The sequence below is a fragment of the Eleutherodactylus coqui genome, chromosome 4, assembly GCF_035609145.1.
Source record: "Eleutherodactylus coqui strain aEleCoq1 chromosome 4, aEleCoq1.hap1, whole genome shotgun sequence".
Lineage (NCBI taxonomy): Eukaryota > Metazoa > Chordata > Amphibia > Anura > Eleutherodactylidae > Eleutherodactylus > Eleutherodactylus coqui.
Window position 1 is genome coordinate 191703994 of NC_089840.1, and position 19502 is coordinate 191723495.

Consider the following 19502-nt stretch of genomic DNA (forward strand, 5'->3'; position numbering starts at 1 on the left):
GCTATCAAGGACAGCAGCTATCTTTACTCGGTCACTGTGGCAGGTTGTCATAAGACCTTGGAAGCTGCAAAGTACATATATGTTGCCAAAGGATTAATTGCACTCCAGAATTCTCAATAAAAACCATATGCGTAGGTTTGCAATACAGTTTTCACCTAAGAGACTTCTACTGGCGAAACACATTGAAATCATGTACCTCACCTGTAGAAGCCACTGGGCTGCAAACTGCATCACAAAACTTCGCGGTGTTGCAGTAAAATGCATGCAGTTTTGAGTGCAATTATCATGCACCTCAAAAACACCATGGAGACACGGCAGAACAGTACTAAATGTGCCACGGCCTCAGTAAATATTCTCTCTGCTATACACGTAAGAAACACCTGGTGCATGTTAGCAAATTGGGCAGTCTGGTTTACCTCTTGTTTCCCTAATGGGTTCCCATTGACCGGGTTTAGAACTGCCAAATGTATTGGTGAAGGCACTGTTAACTCTGCGCTCCATAGGTAGATTTCCCTTAGTAATTATTTGTACTTTAGCCTTTCAATACAATAAACCAGACTACTTGTAAACTTTACTCACTGCTCTTATGATTTTTTTAAGTACAATTGTGCATGCAGATTAAATAAAAAATAATCTGCTGAAATTTCACTGCGTAGTCTACCGGTAATAACATCGTAGCAGGGAAATCAGAGATCAGAAAAGAAACATCCAGCGTGGTCACAAACTGCAAAGCCTTGGGGTTATTGTGAGATAATGTTCATGCTGTGTTATTGAATACCGTTTAAATGAGCATTAATCCCCATAATCAGCTTTGGCTGCAATTTCAAAGTCTTGCCGTAGTGGATGTAGTACTACAGAACAGCCTCTGTATCAGCCCATCAGAATGTGCCTCCGCATAGCCATAATAAGTAGGATTCTGTCCACAATGTCACAGATCCATTAAAGCTCTTGGTCACTAGAAAGAACAACTACTGCTAAGTAGTAAAAGCCATTATATGCTTCTTGTACTGTTTAATGAACTCGGTACTGCATAAGTGTGTAGGATATAATAGCACCGATGCCATGCTTGTTGATGAAGAATGGTACCAGAGAAGTAAAAGTAAGTAGAAGCCTTTTCGCTCACTTCCAGTGAACATAATACATTTATAAAGTGAATATTGTTAGAGTGATCCGCAGTGCCAGCAAAAAGGGCAAAGGTACAGGGAGTCGCCGGCCAGGACACAGAGACGGATTCTGCTGCAGGCTACCACGTGCAGAATTCGACCCATCGATGTGAGACCGGCCTTAAACTTCTAAAATAAGAAGGCAGCAAAGAAGCTCTAAAAGCCTATAAGGAAAGAATGTAATTAAGTAAAAAACACATAAAAGACACAAAGAAGGGGACAGAGAGACTTATTGCCATAGAGAGTAAAACAGTAATACTGTTCTTCAATTATATAAATAGTAAAATGATTAATACGGAAAGTGTTGGCTCTTTAATAAATAATGTAGGTAAAATTGTAGAGGGTGATGAGGAGAAAACAAATCTATTAAATATTTTTTTTTCTCCAATATATTCCCAGAGGAAAATACAATGTCAAATGAGATTCAGAGTGATAAAGTAAACTTTCCAATAAATGTCACCACTCTTATGGACCATTTACACATAACGATTGTCGCTCAAACACGAAACCATTGTGCACTTTTCATTCATTTTTTATTTGTCAACCAGTTTTGGCGTTCAGAAAAATCATCGCTGGTTCACTCACTTCTTGTTACGTCTAAACACTCCCTGCTCAGTTTTTCACATAGGAATGAAGCGAACGAGAAGTGAGCGATTCTCAGTGATGATCTGCTTATCTAAACATTCTGCATGAGCACGAGCAACTAACCATGACATCACTCACTCGTGCGCTCATTTAAAACAAAAATTGTTCCATGTAAAAGGGGCATATCCCAGGATGAAGTGCAGAGCCACCTTAAAAAGATTAAAATACACAAATGTGATAGACAAACCGTTGTTCTTTATTGTTCTGTTATTTAGGGACTCTATAGTGCCCGGGTCTGTTCCACTGGATTGCAACATAGCCAATGTGGTACGAATATTCAAAAAGCGGTCAAAAAGTGAACCTGGAAACTACAGGCCAGTAAGTCTAATGGCCCCTTTAACACAAGATTATTATCATTGAAAATCAGTCAAATTCCCGCAATCCCATGAAAATTTGAATGTGTAAATGAATCAGAGAACGAACGACTGAACAAGAATTGTTCAGTTGTTCAATTTCTGCATGCAGAAAGATTAACGATGAGCCATTCAGTGCAAACAGCAGCCATTCACTTCTGAATGGGAAGAGTCATTAGATGTTGTATATCTGGACTTTCCCAAAGCACTTGATATTGCACTGTATAAAAGTTGGTCTATACAGTGGAATGCTTGGTCTGAGCAGGAATGTGTGTAAGTGGGTTAGTAACTGGCCCAGTGATAAAAAGCAAAGGGTGGTTATTTATGGTACGTATTCTGATAGGTCACCATTACTAGTGGGGTACCACAGGGGCAGTATTGGAGGGGTCACTGTTACCAGTGGGGTACCACAGCGGTCAGTACTGGACCCTATTCGTTTTTAAAATATTTATTATTGATTTGGTAGAAGGATTGCACACTGAAATATCAACATTTTACAGATGATACAAAACTATGTAAATTAATACTAGAGAGGACAGAACGCAGTTGCAAGAGGATCTGGATACGTTGGGGGCAGAAAAGTGTCAAATGAGGTTTAACACATATAAATGTAAGGGTCTGCACATGTGCAGAGGAAATACATGTCACCATTACACACTAAATGACAAACCACTGGGGAACACTGATATGGAAAAGGACTGGAGATTTTCATTAACAGTAAGCTTCAGTATCAGGCAGCTGCTGCCAAGGCAAATAGTATCATGTCGTGCATCAAAAGAGGTCTAGGGGCACATGACAAGAACATTATTCTTCCTCTTTACAAGTCACTGGTCAGACCACACATGGAATATGGTGTGCAGTTTTGGGCTCCGGTACTCAAGCAGGACATATTAGGGTTTGAGCGGATACAAAGCCGGGCAACTAAAGTAATAAATGGAATGGATGGGCTACAATATCCTGAGAGGTTATCAAAATTAGGGTTATTTAGTTTAGCAAAATTATGTCTAAGGGTTGACCTAATGACAATGTATAGATATATCAGGGGACAATACAGAGATGTCTCCCATCATCTATTTATACCCAGGACTGTAACAAGGGGACGCTCTAATAGCTATATATAAATATATCAGGGGACAATACAGAGATGTCTCCCATCATCTATTTATACCCAGGACTGTAACAAAGGGACGCTCTAATAACTTTGTATAGATATATCAGTGGACAATACAGAGATCTCTCCCATCATCTATTTATACTCAGGACTGTAACAAGGGGGCTCTCCAATAACTATGTATAAATATATCAGTGGACAATACAGAGATCTCTCCCATCATCTATTTATACCCAGGACTGTAACAAGGGGGTGCTCTAATAACTATGTATAAATGTATCAGTGGACAATACAGAGATCTCCCCCATCATCTATTTAAACCCAGGACTGTAACAAGGGGGCGCTCTAATAACTATGTATAGATATATCAAGGGACAATACAGATATGTCTCCCATCATCTATTTAAACCCAGGACTGTAACAAGGGGGTGCTCTAATAACTATGCATAGATATATCAGGGAACAATATAGAGATCTCTCCCATCATCTATTTATACCCAGGACTGTAACAAGAGGGCGCTCTAATAACTATGCATAGATATATCAGGGAACAATATAGAGATCTCTCCCATCATCTATTTATACCTAGGACTGTAACAAGGGGGTGCTCTAATAACTATGCATAGATATATCAGGGCACAATATAGAGATCTCTCCATCATCTATTTATACCCAGGACTGTGACTGTTACAAAGTCTAGTAAGTCTAATGGCACCCTCTACGTCTAAAGTAAAGAAGGTTTCTACACCAACGTAGATGGGGATTCTTTACTGTAAGAGCAGTGAGACTATGGAACTCTCTGCCTGAGGATGTGGTAATGGTGAATCCAATAAAAGTGTTCAAGAGGGGTGTGAACGCCTTTCTTGACTGTTGCAATATTACATGTTATAGTCACTGATTACTTCAGAAGCGTCCGTGATTGGGGGATTTTTCCAATTGCTGGATTGGAATCAGGAAAGAATTTTATTCCCTTAAATTAGTAAAATTGGCTTCTATCTCATTGAGGCTTTTTGTTTTCCTCTGAATCAGCATTGGAGTGGAGGTAGTAGGCTCCACTAGATGGACAAATGTCTTTTCCCAGCCTAATATACTATGTTTGATGGACTATCCTCAGGATAGAGAAAACTTTCTGGTTAATAAAGGGCTGTAATTACAGCAGCCTGGGCTCTGAGTCAAGCAGTGAGTAAAAGTGTACAAATAGGGGAGGGGAAGAAGTGGCAAGTGCAATGTGAGCTAGCAGGTTTATAGAAATGTGTGTGGTCTACAGCTTTACTGTATCTGTAATTTGCCAAATACTGATCCCAGCAACTGTGTGTCAGTGAATTAGAGAAACATGTAGTGCAACAGCTGTGCTTTAAAGGTTAAAAGTATTATCCAACCTTTTAAAATGTATGGCCTATCCTCAGGATATTCCTACAAATGAGAATAATGCTGATCCTTCTACACTGTGACAGCCCTTTATAAATATTTGAAGGGCAGTTACATTGTAGAAAAATCAACCTTATTCTCATCCTGTGTTAGCGTGTGCAGCTGGGATCTGTTGTTCTACATAGGTTTCCAGCAGCACAGCCCCACTGGTCAGGTTGATTGAGATGGCTGGGCAATAACCACCAGTCTGCTGCTCATATATACCAGCTTCTCTACTAGAGGCTTCTGGGCTTTCCTCTGTTTGTTCATTGTGTTCAGTGTAAACAGTGTCATGTTCCTGTGTGTCTGTGCAGGGTGTCAGACATGAGGTGCAGACAGTCCTGTTCAGGGCGCATGGTGTTCGGTGTTGTATGCAAATCCCTGGTGTGTTGGTGTGAGTTGCTTCTAGTGCTGCTGTGTTTCATTTGTTGTCTAGGTAGGTTCCTAGGTTCCAGCGCAGGGCCGTCCCTGCTGGGCTGATCGCCGCGCATGCAGGCAGGTTTCATATGGAAGTTGTCTTGTTAGAGTAGGGACCCATGAGACAATGAGGACCCTTGAAGTGGGCTTGCAGACTTAAAGGGGTTGTCCCGCGGGTTTTTTTTTTTCAATAGCCCCCCCGTTCGGCGCGAGACAAACCCGATGCAGGGGTTTAAAAAAAAAACGGATAGTACTTACCCGAATCCCCGCGCTCCGGTGACTTCTTACTTACCTTGCGAAGATGGCCACCGGGATCTTCACCCACGGTGGACCGCAGGTCTTCTCCCATGGTGCACCATGGGCTCTGTGCGTTCCATTGCCGATTCCAGCCTCCTGATTGGCTGAAATCGGCACACGTGACGGGGCGGAGCTACGAGGAGCAGCTCTCCGGCACGAGCGGCCCCATTCAGAAGGGAGAAGACCGGACTGCGCAAGCGCGTCTAATCGGGAGATTAGACGCTGAAATTAGACGGCACCATGGAAACGAGGACGCTAGCAACGGAGCAGGGAAGTGAATAACTTCTGTTTGGCTCATATTTAATGCACAATGTATATTACAAAGTGCATTAATATGACCATACAGAAGTGTATACCCCCACTTGCTTTCGCGGGACAACCCCTTTAAGTATCTTGGCCAAAATATGAACCAATACCTTGCATTGTATCTATTTTCATCTGTTTATGCTAGGTTGGGTTTTGGGTGTTTGTCAGTCAGTGTGTTATGTCTGTCCATGAGTTATGTCCGCCGCTTTCGAGTTCCGCTAGTTCGTGAGTAGGAATGACGTAACAGAATATACACATTTCAGATGGATGGTATGTGTGTTGCTTGGGCCCCTCCTCTGTGTATGTGTTATGTCTGTCCACAAGCCCAGTTCGCAGATTTCCGTGTTACGTCTGAGTATCTGTGTTCTTGTGTGAACAGTACTTAACAAACTGCTTGCACTGTATTATTTAGAGTGGCCATTTTAAGTACTACAGTCCTATTAAAGTGAATTGAACAAGCCTGTAGTACTGAAAATGGCTGCTATAAATAATTCTGTGTTCTGAGTACAAACAGGTTTGTGTTCAAATATAAACAATCAAGCGATTACAGCGCTCACACTAGCTCCATGACCACTTCAATAAGCTTATTGGTGGAGATCCTGAGCAGCACACTCCCACCAATCAGATAATCCTTCTAACCTTTAACCCCTTTAGTGGCACGCCTGGAAAATCTCCTTCCTCCAAAATTTGGAAATTATTTTCCAAAATTGTGTTAATGTATTCTTTCATTACAAAAAAATGTTGCAACGTGATTGTTGCATTCCATAATAAATACTTGCAAGATTAAATTACATTGTTGACTCTTATTTAAAACACCTGTCCTGTGAGGCATTACATGGTGATAATAAACCTGCCACTGAAGGGGTTAAAGCAGTTCCACTGTATATTTTTCTAAATTCTAATTCACTAAATTATCTTGGATCATTATCTACTAAATTACCGATACAATGGAGCTACAGGCCACACAATGTTTCAATAAACCTTCTGGCTCACACTGCACTTGCCACTCCTTCCCCTTCCGTTCGTACATTCTGACTCACTGCTTGACTCAGGGCCCAGGCTGCTGTAATCACAGCACTTTATTAACTAGAAGGTTTTCTCTACATACACTCAAGCTGCTTCCAATGCTTGCAGTAATTAAAGTCTCCTCCTACTCTGTACCATATTGAAAAAAATGGAATATACTGCATGCAAGGTACTGAAATAAAGACACCAAAATACATAAAACATTTTTTTTTTAACTCTAAATTAAAAAATTGAATTTGTACTCTAAGCTGCATATCCTGAAAGGTTTTTAAGTGGATCACTTGAGGTATGTCTTAAGTAAAAAAACTTCCTCTGTCTTTGCATTGAAGTGGTTTACCATGATTAAAAAAACAAACAGCTAATAATGGTAAAAATTAGAGAAAAAAATATATGTCCACTTTTTAAATGGCTCCCGGTCCAGTGACACCTCGCCGATCCCCGCTACTGTAATTCAGAAAATTGCTGCAGCTGTCACTTGCCATTCCTCGTTTACATTACCACTCAGCCAATCATTGCCATTCATGCACAGATTCCCACTGAGGCCAGTGATTGGCTGAGCAGTTATGTGAAGGATGAAAAACACATGACCACAGAATTTCTGTAACTGAGAGGTGACACTGAACGGTAGGGGGATATGGTAATGCAGCTCTCTACCATTCACTTCAGTGGGAGGAAGGTGCAGTACCATTTGCCACTGCAAAATGGACATACCGTAGTTTGGAGTCTTCCAGCTGGCCACAGCTCCTTGACATCAGCTGAATAACGGGGTGTCTAGGGTGTCAGACTCCCGACAATCTTATATTGATGACCTATTATCGGTTGCCTTTGTTTTTTAATTTCATCCTGGGCAATCCCTTTAAGGTTTCTTTCCCACGAGCATAGGCGTTTTTATGTGCGCCCGACAGCGCTGTAAAAACTCGTGAAACGTTAGATTTGTGCGCCTGTTCAGACAGCACAGGCCCAGTGCATATACACCAAGGCCGCAATGCCGTTATCTCCCCTTCCCTCCCCCTTGCCAGCTCACCTCCTCTCTCTTCTTCCCTCTGGCTGTTTACAATTGGAGTCGGGGGGATGGGGGCAGGGCTAAGCACCCTTCCCGCACCTTGTCTGCAGCCAGTAATGGGAGGGGCGGAGCTTAGCTCTGCCCACACTCCGCTACCTCCCATTGCAAACAGCCAGAGCGGAGGAAAGAAGGGGAAGGGAGTTTAGCAGTCACACTGCTAAGCTCCCTCCCACCTCCCAAAGGAGCCTATGCAGCGGCTGACGTATTTCATGCACAAAGATAGTTCCAAGACTATCTTTCCTGCCTGGCGTAAAAGCGCCCAGCGCTATATTTTCTGGCCAATGCATCAGATCGTAGAGTATATTGGCTGGCCGTGAAAATGGCGGCCGATATATACTTGTGTGAATAAGCCCTAATGCTGTAATCTTATTAGTTGTATAGCATAATTGCCTTATGTGCTAATATTAAAAAATCTCATATATTTTTCTAGCAGGCATTCAAATACAGCACAAAAAAAACTAAATGTATCAAAAGTCAGGAATCTAAACGATCTGATTATGATAAAATAGAGTACATTTTGCTAGAAGTACATTTATGTTCTTGCCAAAACCATCAGTAGATGGAGAGCTGATGCTAGTAAATGTCTTCTCTTGACTGGGTCTACTAGCAAGCACTGGTTGCTACAAGTGATTGTCTGTGTCTGGAACAGATTCTCAGTTCAGCTGGAACCTGTGATTAAATAGAAATACAGAACACAAATTTACTGTCATTACTTGACACACCAACACAGATATTAAAGGCAATCTCCCATCAGAGCATAGCGGTATTTATACTCATCATATGGCAACTTGCAATGTGTATTTACTGACATTGCTTGGTGGAGGAGAATAGACGTTAGGATGACAAGATATTTCCATTAACAATAGATGATACATCTAGTTCATTGAACTTCTATTAATTTTGCAGAGCTGTGAAGATTAACCTATTAGTTCACATGAGTCTTGGCTTTTGCATTATTGGCAAAGCAACTGCGGATTTGAGAAAAGGCTAAAACATTTTGCTCACAGTAGACGGCGAATCTTTCCATTTATGTTTATTCAATATCAGTAAATTGCTATAATGTAATTATGGAAATATATTTGGACTTAATTGCTCAATGATGATTTTGGTTTTAAAACGTTTCTGCTGTGCTCTATGTCAATGACATTAGGTCTTCGAGTAACTCTATTTGCTTTGCCTTTCCCTACTATCAGATTGGCTCAATCCATGCGAATGCTGGAAGCATTGTATTATAACATGGACATAGAGATGAACAGCATCTTGTCAATTAAATTGGTGGATGTCTAGCAATATGATTAAGATCAGCAATAAGATCATGATCACCCACAAGATGCTAAACATAGGGTCAAATATTAAAGGGGCTTTACAGTCCTATAAAATCAATCACCTATCCTTAGGATAGTCATCAGCAATAGATTAGTGATGTTCCGCTGCCTGGGATGCCCACTGATCAGTGGATGTAACAGGGCTGTGGCCTGTCAAAAGACTCAAAATTCTGCCCATTATGCAGTGGCCAAGAATGGTCCTGCACTTGTCTCCCACTGAAGTGAATGGTAGAGAGTTGCAGTACCATTCCAGGCCACTGCACAACAGACTTAGTTTTGAGTCTTCCAGCTGGCCACAGCCCCTTCACATCAGCTGAATGAGAGGGGTCAAGGCTGTCAGACCCCTGCCAATCTTATACTGATGAGCTAATCTGAGGAATAGAAAACCCCTTCAAGAGCTCCTTCAAAATCGACCAAAGTGAGTGAACCTATTGAAACTTATGGGTATTAATGGTTGCGGTTCCCGTGGCCGTATTTCTGTACACAAAACCAGGTGCAAAATCTCCCAATCGGAGGAGGTCTAAGGCTAAGTTTATGTGCCGTGCTACAGCTTGAAAGATTGCTAATTCTGAATGTGTCCACAAATCATTGCTGTGTGTGAATGTAACAAAATGGCCAATTTTAATTAGTTTTTGGGTAAATTCAGACGTTTTGGAAAGTGGATAATTTCCACAACATCGGAATAATCCACAAAGGATTTTACAGAAAATATGCTTATTTTGCTGCATAGCTGTATTTACTGAGGGTTTCACACTTTGCATTACAAAGAGTGAAAATCTGTAACTATTTCACAAAGTAACAGGTATGCTGTGAAATAGTTTCTCCATGAAAATGTCTGTATGTAGTGAATGCAGCACATTTTCAGGATGCCGAAGCTAATGATGGTAGATAAGTGACCATCCAGGCCTGGAGAAACAAAGATAGCCACACTGCTTCTCTGACTACCTGATATACATTGGGCAACGTATATATCGGTAGTCTAAGACACCACATGCTGCTCTGATTGGCCGGCACTGCTCATGTGGACGGCATTGTTTAATCAAAGCAGCTGTATAGTGTCTTAGACTAATGATGCATACTAATGCATACTAATGCACAGTGTACATCAGATAGTCAAAGAAACTGGTGTGGCCATCTTTGTTTGTCCAGACACGGAGGGTCGCAACAAATGGATGAGTAGAGGTTCCAATGGGAAAATAAATGATGTCTACATTTCACATTTCTCTTTTTATCCTTTATTGTTAGGATCAAGACAAAACAAAACCTCTCTCAACATTAGCCAACCTCGCTATTACAATCACTGATATTCAAGATATGGACCCAATTTTCGTCAATTTGCCGTATAGCACTAACATATATGAAAACTCACCTCCGGTAAGTATACATTGCTGTCTAATTGACTTATATAATCTATATTAGTAATTATGAAAATCTCTGAAAAGGGAAAAATCAACTCAACCCTTATCTATGTGCAAGTATAATACTTAGCAACCGTCCCTCCAATGTGTGGTAGGCAAGTGAGTGGGTTGTTCATCACTATCTTGCACTTGTGCAATGCTCCTCCATATAGCAATCTGCTATCTGCATTCTGCTGGGAAGTGGTGTTTATACCTGTCCTTGTGTGTCTTTGTATTAGTATGTGGGTACATAGGGCCATTGGCAGTGATATTTTTAATTATTGGAATTTATTGGAAAAAAATTTATGCAGCTCTCAAAGTTTGGAAATGATAAAAAGTAGACTCTAATGAATCAGTAGACACCTAGAATAATGGTGGTTGTGGCAGGAAATTTCAAGTAGAATATTTCAAGAGATTCTGCACGCAAAATGGGTTCACTGGAAAACTAGAAGAAGTTTATTTAGTCTAGCATTCAAGACGCTGGTCTGAATATAATCCCACTAGTTCACGATGCACCTATCCAAAACATCATTGTCATTCTCTTTTGTATGTTGCCTTTTGGGAGATTTTTTCAATTTCTTGTTCTATAAGAGGAAATTTGGAGGTTTAGGATATTTTATCTTTTGGTTCTATGTCTCCTCCTATTCCTATAGATAGAAAGGGTCTTATAGGACTCTTTAGGAGGTGGAACACAGGGTTGTCCTTTTTAGGCCAAAAACTCCTTTTATTAGGGTACACCAGAATAGGGTTTTAATAGATTGAGCTCATTTTCATTTATTCTCCTTCTAATGAATTATTAAAAGTTATGTTTTAACTTTTCAGACCCTTGCCCCATTCTGTGATGTAATCTGTGTGCCTACATGGAAATTTACACTAGCCACCAATTGGAGTAGATTTTTGACAGTTTCTGTTGTGCATATATAAATGCCTCTAGGCACAGTGGCTGCACCCTTGCCCCACAAGTCACTTTTATTTAACCCCTTATGGACCAGGCACTTTTGGTCCTAAAGGACCAGACACTTTTTAGTGATTTTACCCATGTGGCGGTTTTACTGCCCTATTTTTTTTTCAGCTGCCAAAATTATTTTTGCTGCACTCTTTCCATGACATATAGGGCTATTTTTTTAATGTTTCTTCGCTGACTTTTTATCCATTTTTTAGTTTTATTAGGGGTAAAAAGCTAAAATAAAATGTTTTGTGTTTTTTTTAATTTATAGTTATTTTGCAAATTAGTATATTACACTAAAATAAAAGTACAGGAATGGGTTATTTGTTTGGTTTCGGACGTTTTGATACATTTCTGCCACTCCCTTTAAATGGCTTCACTGGAGAAGTATAAAAATGGTAAATCACATTGGAGCCTCTCTATGGTAGTTTCCATCTGTACTTCAGAATGAAAATATATGGTGAAGAATCAGAAGGTGAAAGTGGCTGCCCTCTCTGCCTACTAAAAAATACAATCCATACACTGCTCCTCTGTGGTGTGTACTGGGTGTAGTGTCCCAGTGTTTCCAGGAATGTTACTGTATTTCTAGTCATTTCTTTCCATTTGGCAACATTTTAATTTAGTTTTTCAAAAGAAAAGATCATAAAAATGGCACAGTGTAGAGGATATCACAATGCAGTACAAATAGAGCAACTTGGCATAGTGTATGACAATGTGACTTTGCAAGAATTTGTGCTTTTCAACACAAAAGAAGGTATGACAAGGAGTATATACATAATATGAAATTTGTTGTTGTTAGCCGTTTAGTCGTTCACAACAGTCCGCGAGCTCCCTCCATGTTTTTCGGTTTTGCGCTGCTTCTTTCAGTTGTATGATATCCATACCAGTATCAGCTTTGACAGTATCAGCCATCGTGTCCTTTGGTGGCCGGCTCTTCTTTTGCCGCTGATCTTTCCAAGCATTATAGATTTTTCTAGGCCAAAATACGTGAGTCTGAGTCTGGCCATCTTGTCCTCCATGAGTCTGAGCCGGCCATCTTCCCCTCCAGTGATATATAGGGTCTTATATGATTTAGGACTTCTCTGTTTGTTACTCTCGCCATCCAGGGTATACGCAGCAGCTTTCGCCAGCACCACAACTCAAATGCATCAATCCTCCTTTTATCAGCTTTTTTCACAGTCCATCTTTCACATCCATACATGGCTATGGGGAAAACAGTGGTTTGCACTATCCTGCGTTTAGTTGATATCCCTACTTTTCCAGATTTTGTCCATATTCAGCATCATGCCCGCCCCAATGTATCCTACGCTTTATGTCTGGCATAGATTCTGCAGCCTGGTTAATTTTTGAACCAAGGAAGATGAAGTCTCGCACGCATTCTATGACCTCATTTTCGATTATGATTAGAGATGAGCGAACGTGTTCTTCCGAGCTTGATATTCGTGCGAATATTAGGGTGTTCGTGATGTTCGTTATTCGTAACGAACACCATGCGGTGTTCGGGTTACTTTCACTTCCTTCCCTGAGACGTTAGCGCGCTTTTCTGGCCAATTGAAAGACAGGGAAGGCATTACAACTTCCCCCTGTGACGTTCAAGCCCTATACCACCCCCCTGCAGTGAGTGGCTGGGAAGATCAGGTGTCCGCCGAATATAAAAGTCGGCCCCTCCCGCGGCTCGCCTCAGATGCCGTGTGAGTTAGATGAGGGACAGTGCTGTTTGTACCGGAGCTGCTGTAGGGAAAGAATTGGTAGTTAGTGTAGGCTTCAAGACCCCCCAAAGGTCCTTATTAGGGCCACTGATAGCTGTGTGTTGGCTGCTGTTAGCAGTGGCAATTTTTTTTTCCTCAAAATCGCCTCTGCAGAGCGTTGCACCCGGCATTAGGGACAGAAGTGCTGCATAGGCAGGGAGAGTGTTAGGAGTGAGTGTAGCCTTCAAGAACCTCAACGGTCCTTTCTAGGGCCATATTTAACCGTGTGCAGTACTGTGCTGGCTGCTGTTAGCTGTGCTGCATTTTTTTTTACTTCTCAAAATCGCCTCTGCAGAGCATTGCACCCTCCATTGATACTGCAGGGAAAGAATTGTGTAGGCAGGGCCACAACACAGTTATTATTCATTGAATATTCGCAGTGCTGCCTTTTGGTGCAAAAAAACGGAAAATATTTCTATTTGTCCTGCCTCTGTCCGTCCTAAGGGCGGTGGACACGTGTCGGCTGCGTGTGCAACCTTTAAAAATCAGACGCACCCAGCTACGGTTTACTGCTGGCTTCGCCATTTGCTTTCCTTAATTGGGAAAAAAAATACCTGCTCTGCCAGAGTTAATAACTCTGCTACCCTCACGTTCTGTGACACATTAGCAGGAAAACAGCACAGTTATTAAACTTCTCATGTTCATTGAATATACGCAGTGCTGCCTTTTGGTGCAAAAAAACGGAAAATATTTCTATTTGTCCTGCCTCTGTCCGTCCTAAGGGCGGTGGACACGTGTCGGCTGCGTGTGCAACCTTTAAAAATCAGACGCACCCAGCTACGGTTTACTGCTGGCTTCGCCATTTGCTTTCCTTAATTGGGAAAAAAAATACCTGCTCTGCCAGAGTTAATAACTCTGCTACCCTCACGTTCTGTGACACATTAGCAGGAAAACAGCACAGTTATTAAACTTAGACTATACATTCACTAGAGGCAGTGGGGCCTTTCGTTTTCAAAAAAGGGAAAAAATTATATTTGGCCTGCAGTCTTGCGCCAATTTATTAGCTGCCTGTGAAATCAAATCACTGGTAATACAGCATGCTGAGGGGTAGGGGTAGGCCTAGAGGACGTGGACGCGGCCGAGGACGCGGAGGGCCAAGTCAGGGTGTGGGCACAGGCCGAGCTCCTGATCCAGGTGTGTCGCAGCCGACTGCTGCGCGATTAGGAGAGAGGCACGTTTCTGGCGTCCCCACATTCATCGCCCAATTAATGGGTCCACGCGGGAGACGGTTATTAGAAAATGAGCAGTGTGAGCAGGTCCTGTCCTGGATGGCAGAAAGTGCTTCGAGCAACCTATCGTCAACCCGCAGTACTGCGCCGTCCACTGCTGCAAATCCGAATCCTCTGTCTGCTGCTCCTCCTTCCTCCCAGCCTCCTCACTCCACTACAATGACACCTGCTCAGGAGCGGGAACACTCCCAGGAACTGTTCTCGGGCCCCTGCTTAGATTGGGCAGCAGCGGTTCCTCTCCCACCAGAGGAGTTTATCGTCACTGATGCCCAACCATTCGAAAGTTCCCGGGGTCCGAGGGAAGAGGCTGGGGACTTCCGCCAACTGTCTCAACAACTTTCTGTGGGTGAGGAGGACGATGACGATCAGACACAGTTGTCTTGCAGTGAGGTAGTAGTAAGGGCAGTAAGTCCGAGGGAGCAGCGCACAGAGGATTCGGAGGAAGAGCAGCAGGACGATGAGGTGACTGACCCCACCTGGTGTGCAACGCTTACTCAGGAGGACAGGTCTTCAGAGGGGGAGTCAAGGGCATCAGCAGGGCAGGTTGCAAGAGGCAGTGCGGTGGCCAGGGGTAGAGGCAGGGCCAGACCGAATAATCCACCAACTGTTTCCCAAAGCGCCCCCTCGCGCCATGCCACCCTGCAGAGGCCGAGGTGCTCTAAGGTCTGGCAGTTTTTCACAGAGACGCCTGACGACCGACGAACAGTGGTGTGCAACCTTTGTCGCGCAAAGCTCAGCCGGGGAGCCAACACCAACAGCCTCACCACCACCACCATGCGCAGACATATGATGGCCAAGCACCCCACAAGGTGGAACGAAGGCCGTTCAGCGCCTCCGGTTTGCACCCCTGCCTCTCCCCCTGTGCCCCAACCTGCCACTGAGATGCAACCCCCCTCTCAGGACACAGGCACTACCGTCTCCTGGCCTGCACCCACACCCTCACCTCCGCTGTCCTCGGCCCCATCCAGCAGTGTAGTTCAGCGCACCGTCCAGCCGTCGCTTGCGCAACTGTTGGAGCGCAAGCGCAAGTACGCCGCCACGCACCCGCACGCTCAAACGTTAACCGTCCGCATAGCAAAATTCATCAGCCTTGAGATGCTGCCGTATAGGGTTGTGGAAACGGAGTCCTTCAAAAGTATCATGGAGGCGGCGGCCCCGCGCTACTCAGTTCCCAGTCGCCACTACTTTTCCCGATGTGCCGTCCCAGCCCTGCACGACCACGTCTCCCGCAACATTGTACGCGCCCTCACCAACGCGGTTACTGCCAAGGTCCACTTAACTACGGACACGTGGACAAGCACAGGCGGGCAGGGCCACTACATCTCCCTGACGGCACATTGGGTGAATTTAGTGGAGGCTGGGACAGAGTCAGAGCCCGGGACCGCTCACGTCCTACCCACCCCCCGAATTGCGGGCCCCAGCTCGGTGGTGGTATCTGCGGAGGTGTATGCTTCCTCCACTAAAGCACCCTCCTCCTCCTCCTCCTCCTCTGTCTCGCAATCAAGATGTGTTAGCAGCAGCATGTCGCCAGCAGTCGGTGTCGCGCGGTGTGGCAGCACAGCGGTGGGCAAGCGTCAGCAGGCGGTGCTGAAACTACTCAGCTTAGGCGATAAGAGGCACACGGCCCACGAACTGCTGCAGGGTCTGACACAGCAGACCGACCGCTGGCTTGCGCCGCTGAGCCTCCAACCGGGCATGGTCGTGTGTGACAACGGCCGTAACCTAGTGGCGGCTCTGCAGCTCGGCAGCCTCACGCACGTGCCATGCCTGGCCCACGTCTTTAATTTGGTGGTTCAGCGCTTTCTGAAAAGCTACCCACGCTTGTCAGACCTGCTCGTAAAGGCGCGCCGGCTCTGCGCACATTTCCGCAAGTCCCACACGGACGCTGCCACCCTGCGCACCCTGCAACATCACTTTAAGCTGCCAGTGCACCGACTGCTGTGCGACGTGCCCACACGGTGGAACTCTACGCTCCACATGTTGGCCAGGCTCTATGAACAGCGTAGAGCTATAGTCGAATACCAACTCCAACATGGGCGGCGCAGTGGGAGTCAGCCTCCTCAATTCCTTTCAGAAGAGTGGGCCTGGTTGGCAGACATCTGCCATGTCCTTGGTAATTTTGAGGAGTCTACCCAGGTGGTGAGCGGCGATGCTACAATCATTAGCGTCACCATTCCTCTGCTATGCATCTTGAGAAATTCCCTGCAAACCATAAAGGCAGCTGCTTTGCGCTCGGAAACGGGGGCGGGGGAAGACAGTATGCCGCTGGATAGTCAGGGCACCCTCCTGCCTATTTCTCAGTGCATACAGGAGGAGGAGGAGGAGCATGAGGAGGATGAGGAGGAGGGGGAAGAGACAGCTTGGCCCGCTGCTGACGGTACACCGGCTGATTGCCTGTCATCCTTTCAGCGTGTATGGCCTGAGGAGGAGGAGGAGGATCCTGAAAGTGATCTTCCTAGTGAAGACAGCCATGTGTTGCGTACAGGTACCCTGGCACACATGGCTGACTTCATGTTAGGATGCCTTTCTCGTGACCCTCGCGTTGCACGCATTCTGGCCACGACGGATTACTGGGTGTACACACTGCTCGATCCACGGTATAAGGAGAACCTGCCCACTCTGATTCCCGAAGAGGAAAGGGGTTCGAGAGTGTTGCTATACCACAGGACCCTTGCGGACAAGCTGATAGTAAAATTCCCAGCCGACAGCGCTAGTGGCAGAAGGCGCAGTACCGAGGGCAAGGTAGCAGGGGAGGTGCGGAGATCGAGCAGCATGTACATCCCAGGCAGTGCAACAGTCTTTAAGGGCCTGGCCAGCTTTATGGCTCCCCACCAAGACTGTGTCACCGCTCCCCAGTCAAGGCTGAGTCGGCGGGAGCACTGTAAAAGGATGGTGAGGGAGTACGTAGCCGATCGCACGACCATCCTTGGTGACGCCTCTGCCCCCTACAACTACTGGGTGTCGAAGCTGGACACGTGGCCTGAACTAGCGCTGTATGCCCTGGAGGTGCTTGCTTGTCCTGCGGCTAGCGTCCTGTCGGAGAGGGTGTTTAGTGCGGCTGGGGGAATCATCACAGATAAGCGTACCCGCCTGTCAACCGACAGTGCCGACAGGCTAACACTCATCAAGATGAACAAAGGCTGGATTTCCCCAGACTTCTGTTCTCCACCAGCGGACAGCAGCGATACGTAAGCAATACGTAGGCTGCACCCGCGGATGGAAGCTACATTCTCTCTCACCATCCAAAACGGGGACATTTCTGCTTCATCAATCTGTGTCTAATATTCCTCCTCCTCCTCCTCCTGCTCCTCCTCCTGAAACCTCACGTAATCACGCTGAACGGGCAATTTTTCTTAGGGCCACAAGGCTCACTCAAATAATTTTTCTGAACAATTTTTATAAGTTTCAATGCGCTTAAAAGCGTTGGAACTTTAACTTGAACCAATTTTTCGTTACACTGGGCTGCCTCCAGGCCTAGTTACCACTTAAGCCACATTAACCAAAGCGATTAATGGGTTTCACCTGCCCTCTTGGCTGGCCATGGCCAATTTTTCTGATGTACATTAGTACTGTTGATACAGCAATTTTTGTGGGCCCTCGCCTACAGTGTAATCAAATTAATTTTTAGCCCACCTGCATTAAGCGCGACATTACTACCTCAGCTGTGTTGGGCAATGCAATGGGATATTTCTATGTACCGCCGGTGGCTTCCTGGCACCCACCCATGCTGTGGGTCCACAGGGAATTATAAATGCATCTGTTTCCACTTATAAAGAAACCCAGTCTGACTGGGGCATGCAGTGTGGGCCGAAGCCCACCTGCATTAACCCTTTCCAGTCCACTGTCTGACCTGTGAAGACATTAGGGTTTAAGGCTGTACAGCTCCGTTGTTGGTAGACGTCCGTCGGGGTTCTCTTACTGTATATTGCCAGCCTCTCTGCTGTCGGAGCCTATCCTACGTGTCAGCTCATGCAGTACTGGCTTTAGCCAGCATATAGCGCCGTTGTATAACGGCAGAAAAAGAGTAAGCCCCCTAGGAAAACCATATACAAATTGGATTGGAAAGGGTTAAGCACGACATTACTACCTCAGCTGTGTTGGGCAATGCAATGGGATATTTCTGTGTACCGCCGGTGGCTTCCTGGCACCCACCCATGCTGTAGGTGCACACAGAGTTTTTACTACATCTGTACACTTATAAAGAACCCCAGTCAGACTGGGGCATGCAGTGTGGGCCGAAGCCCACCTGCATTAAGCACGACATTACTACCTCAGCTGTGTTGGGCAATGCAATGGGATATTTCTGTGTACCGCCGGTGGGTTCCAGGGAGCCACCCATGCTGTGGGTCGACAGGGACTTCACAATAGGGAGTTGTACCTGCCTGTGTCTATGAATTAAAAACCGCGGTCTGACTGGGGCATGCAGACACCTTGACAGAATGAATAGTGTGTGGCACATAGGTTCCCCATTGCTATGCCCACGTGTGCAGCTCCTGATGGCGGTGGCACAGGATTCTATTTCTCATTGCTTCTGTACAGCATTGTGGGCTATCGCTCCGCCACTTTTAAAGAGGGTCGCTGCCTAGCCGTGCCAACCTCTGCAGTGTGTGCCTGCGGTCCCTCGTCATGGCAGACGCACTTCTAAATAGACATGAGCGTGGTGTGGCATGAGGGCAGCTGAAGGCTGCGCAGGGACACTTTGGTGTGCGCTGTGGGGGGGAGGGGGGGCGGTTGGTCAGCATGTAACCCAGGAGAAGTGGCAGCGGAGTGTCATCCAGGCAGTGATTGTGCTTTGTTGTAGCTAGTGTGGTGCTTAGCAAAGGTATGCCATGCTAATGAGGGCTTTTCAGAAGTAAAAGTTGTTGGGAGGGGGGGGGGGGGGGCACTCTTGCCGCTATTGTGGCTTAATAGTGGGACCTGTGAACTTGAGATGCAGCCCAACATGTAGCCCCTCGCCTGCCCTATCCGTTGCTGTGTCGTTCCCATCACTTTCTTGAATTGCCCAGATTTTCACACATGAAAACCTTAGCGAGCATCGGCGAAATACAAAAATGCTCTGGTCGCCCATT

At 45.2% G+C, this 19502-nt stretch overlaps 1 protein-coding gene across 1 annotated transcript in view; it reads left to right on the top strand.

Annotated features, from left to right (window-relative positions):
• The window catches only part of CDH23 (cadherin related 23), a 996630-nt gene that overhangs the window by 328752 nt on the left and 648376 nt on the right, over window positions 1-19502 (top strand). The window contains exon 7 of the mRNA XM_066601617.1: window positions 10359-10487. Coding sequence (XP_066457714.1) covers window positions 10359-10487 — 129 coding nt within the window. The remainder of the gene's footprint in view (window positions 1-10358; window positions 10488-19502) is intronic.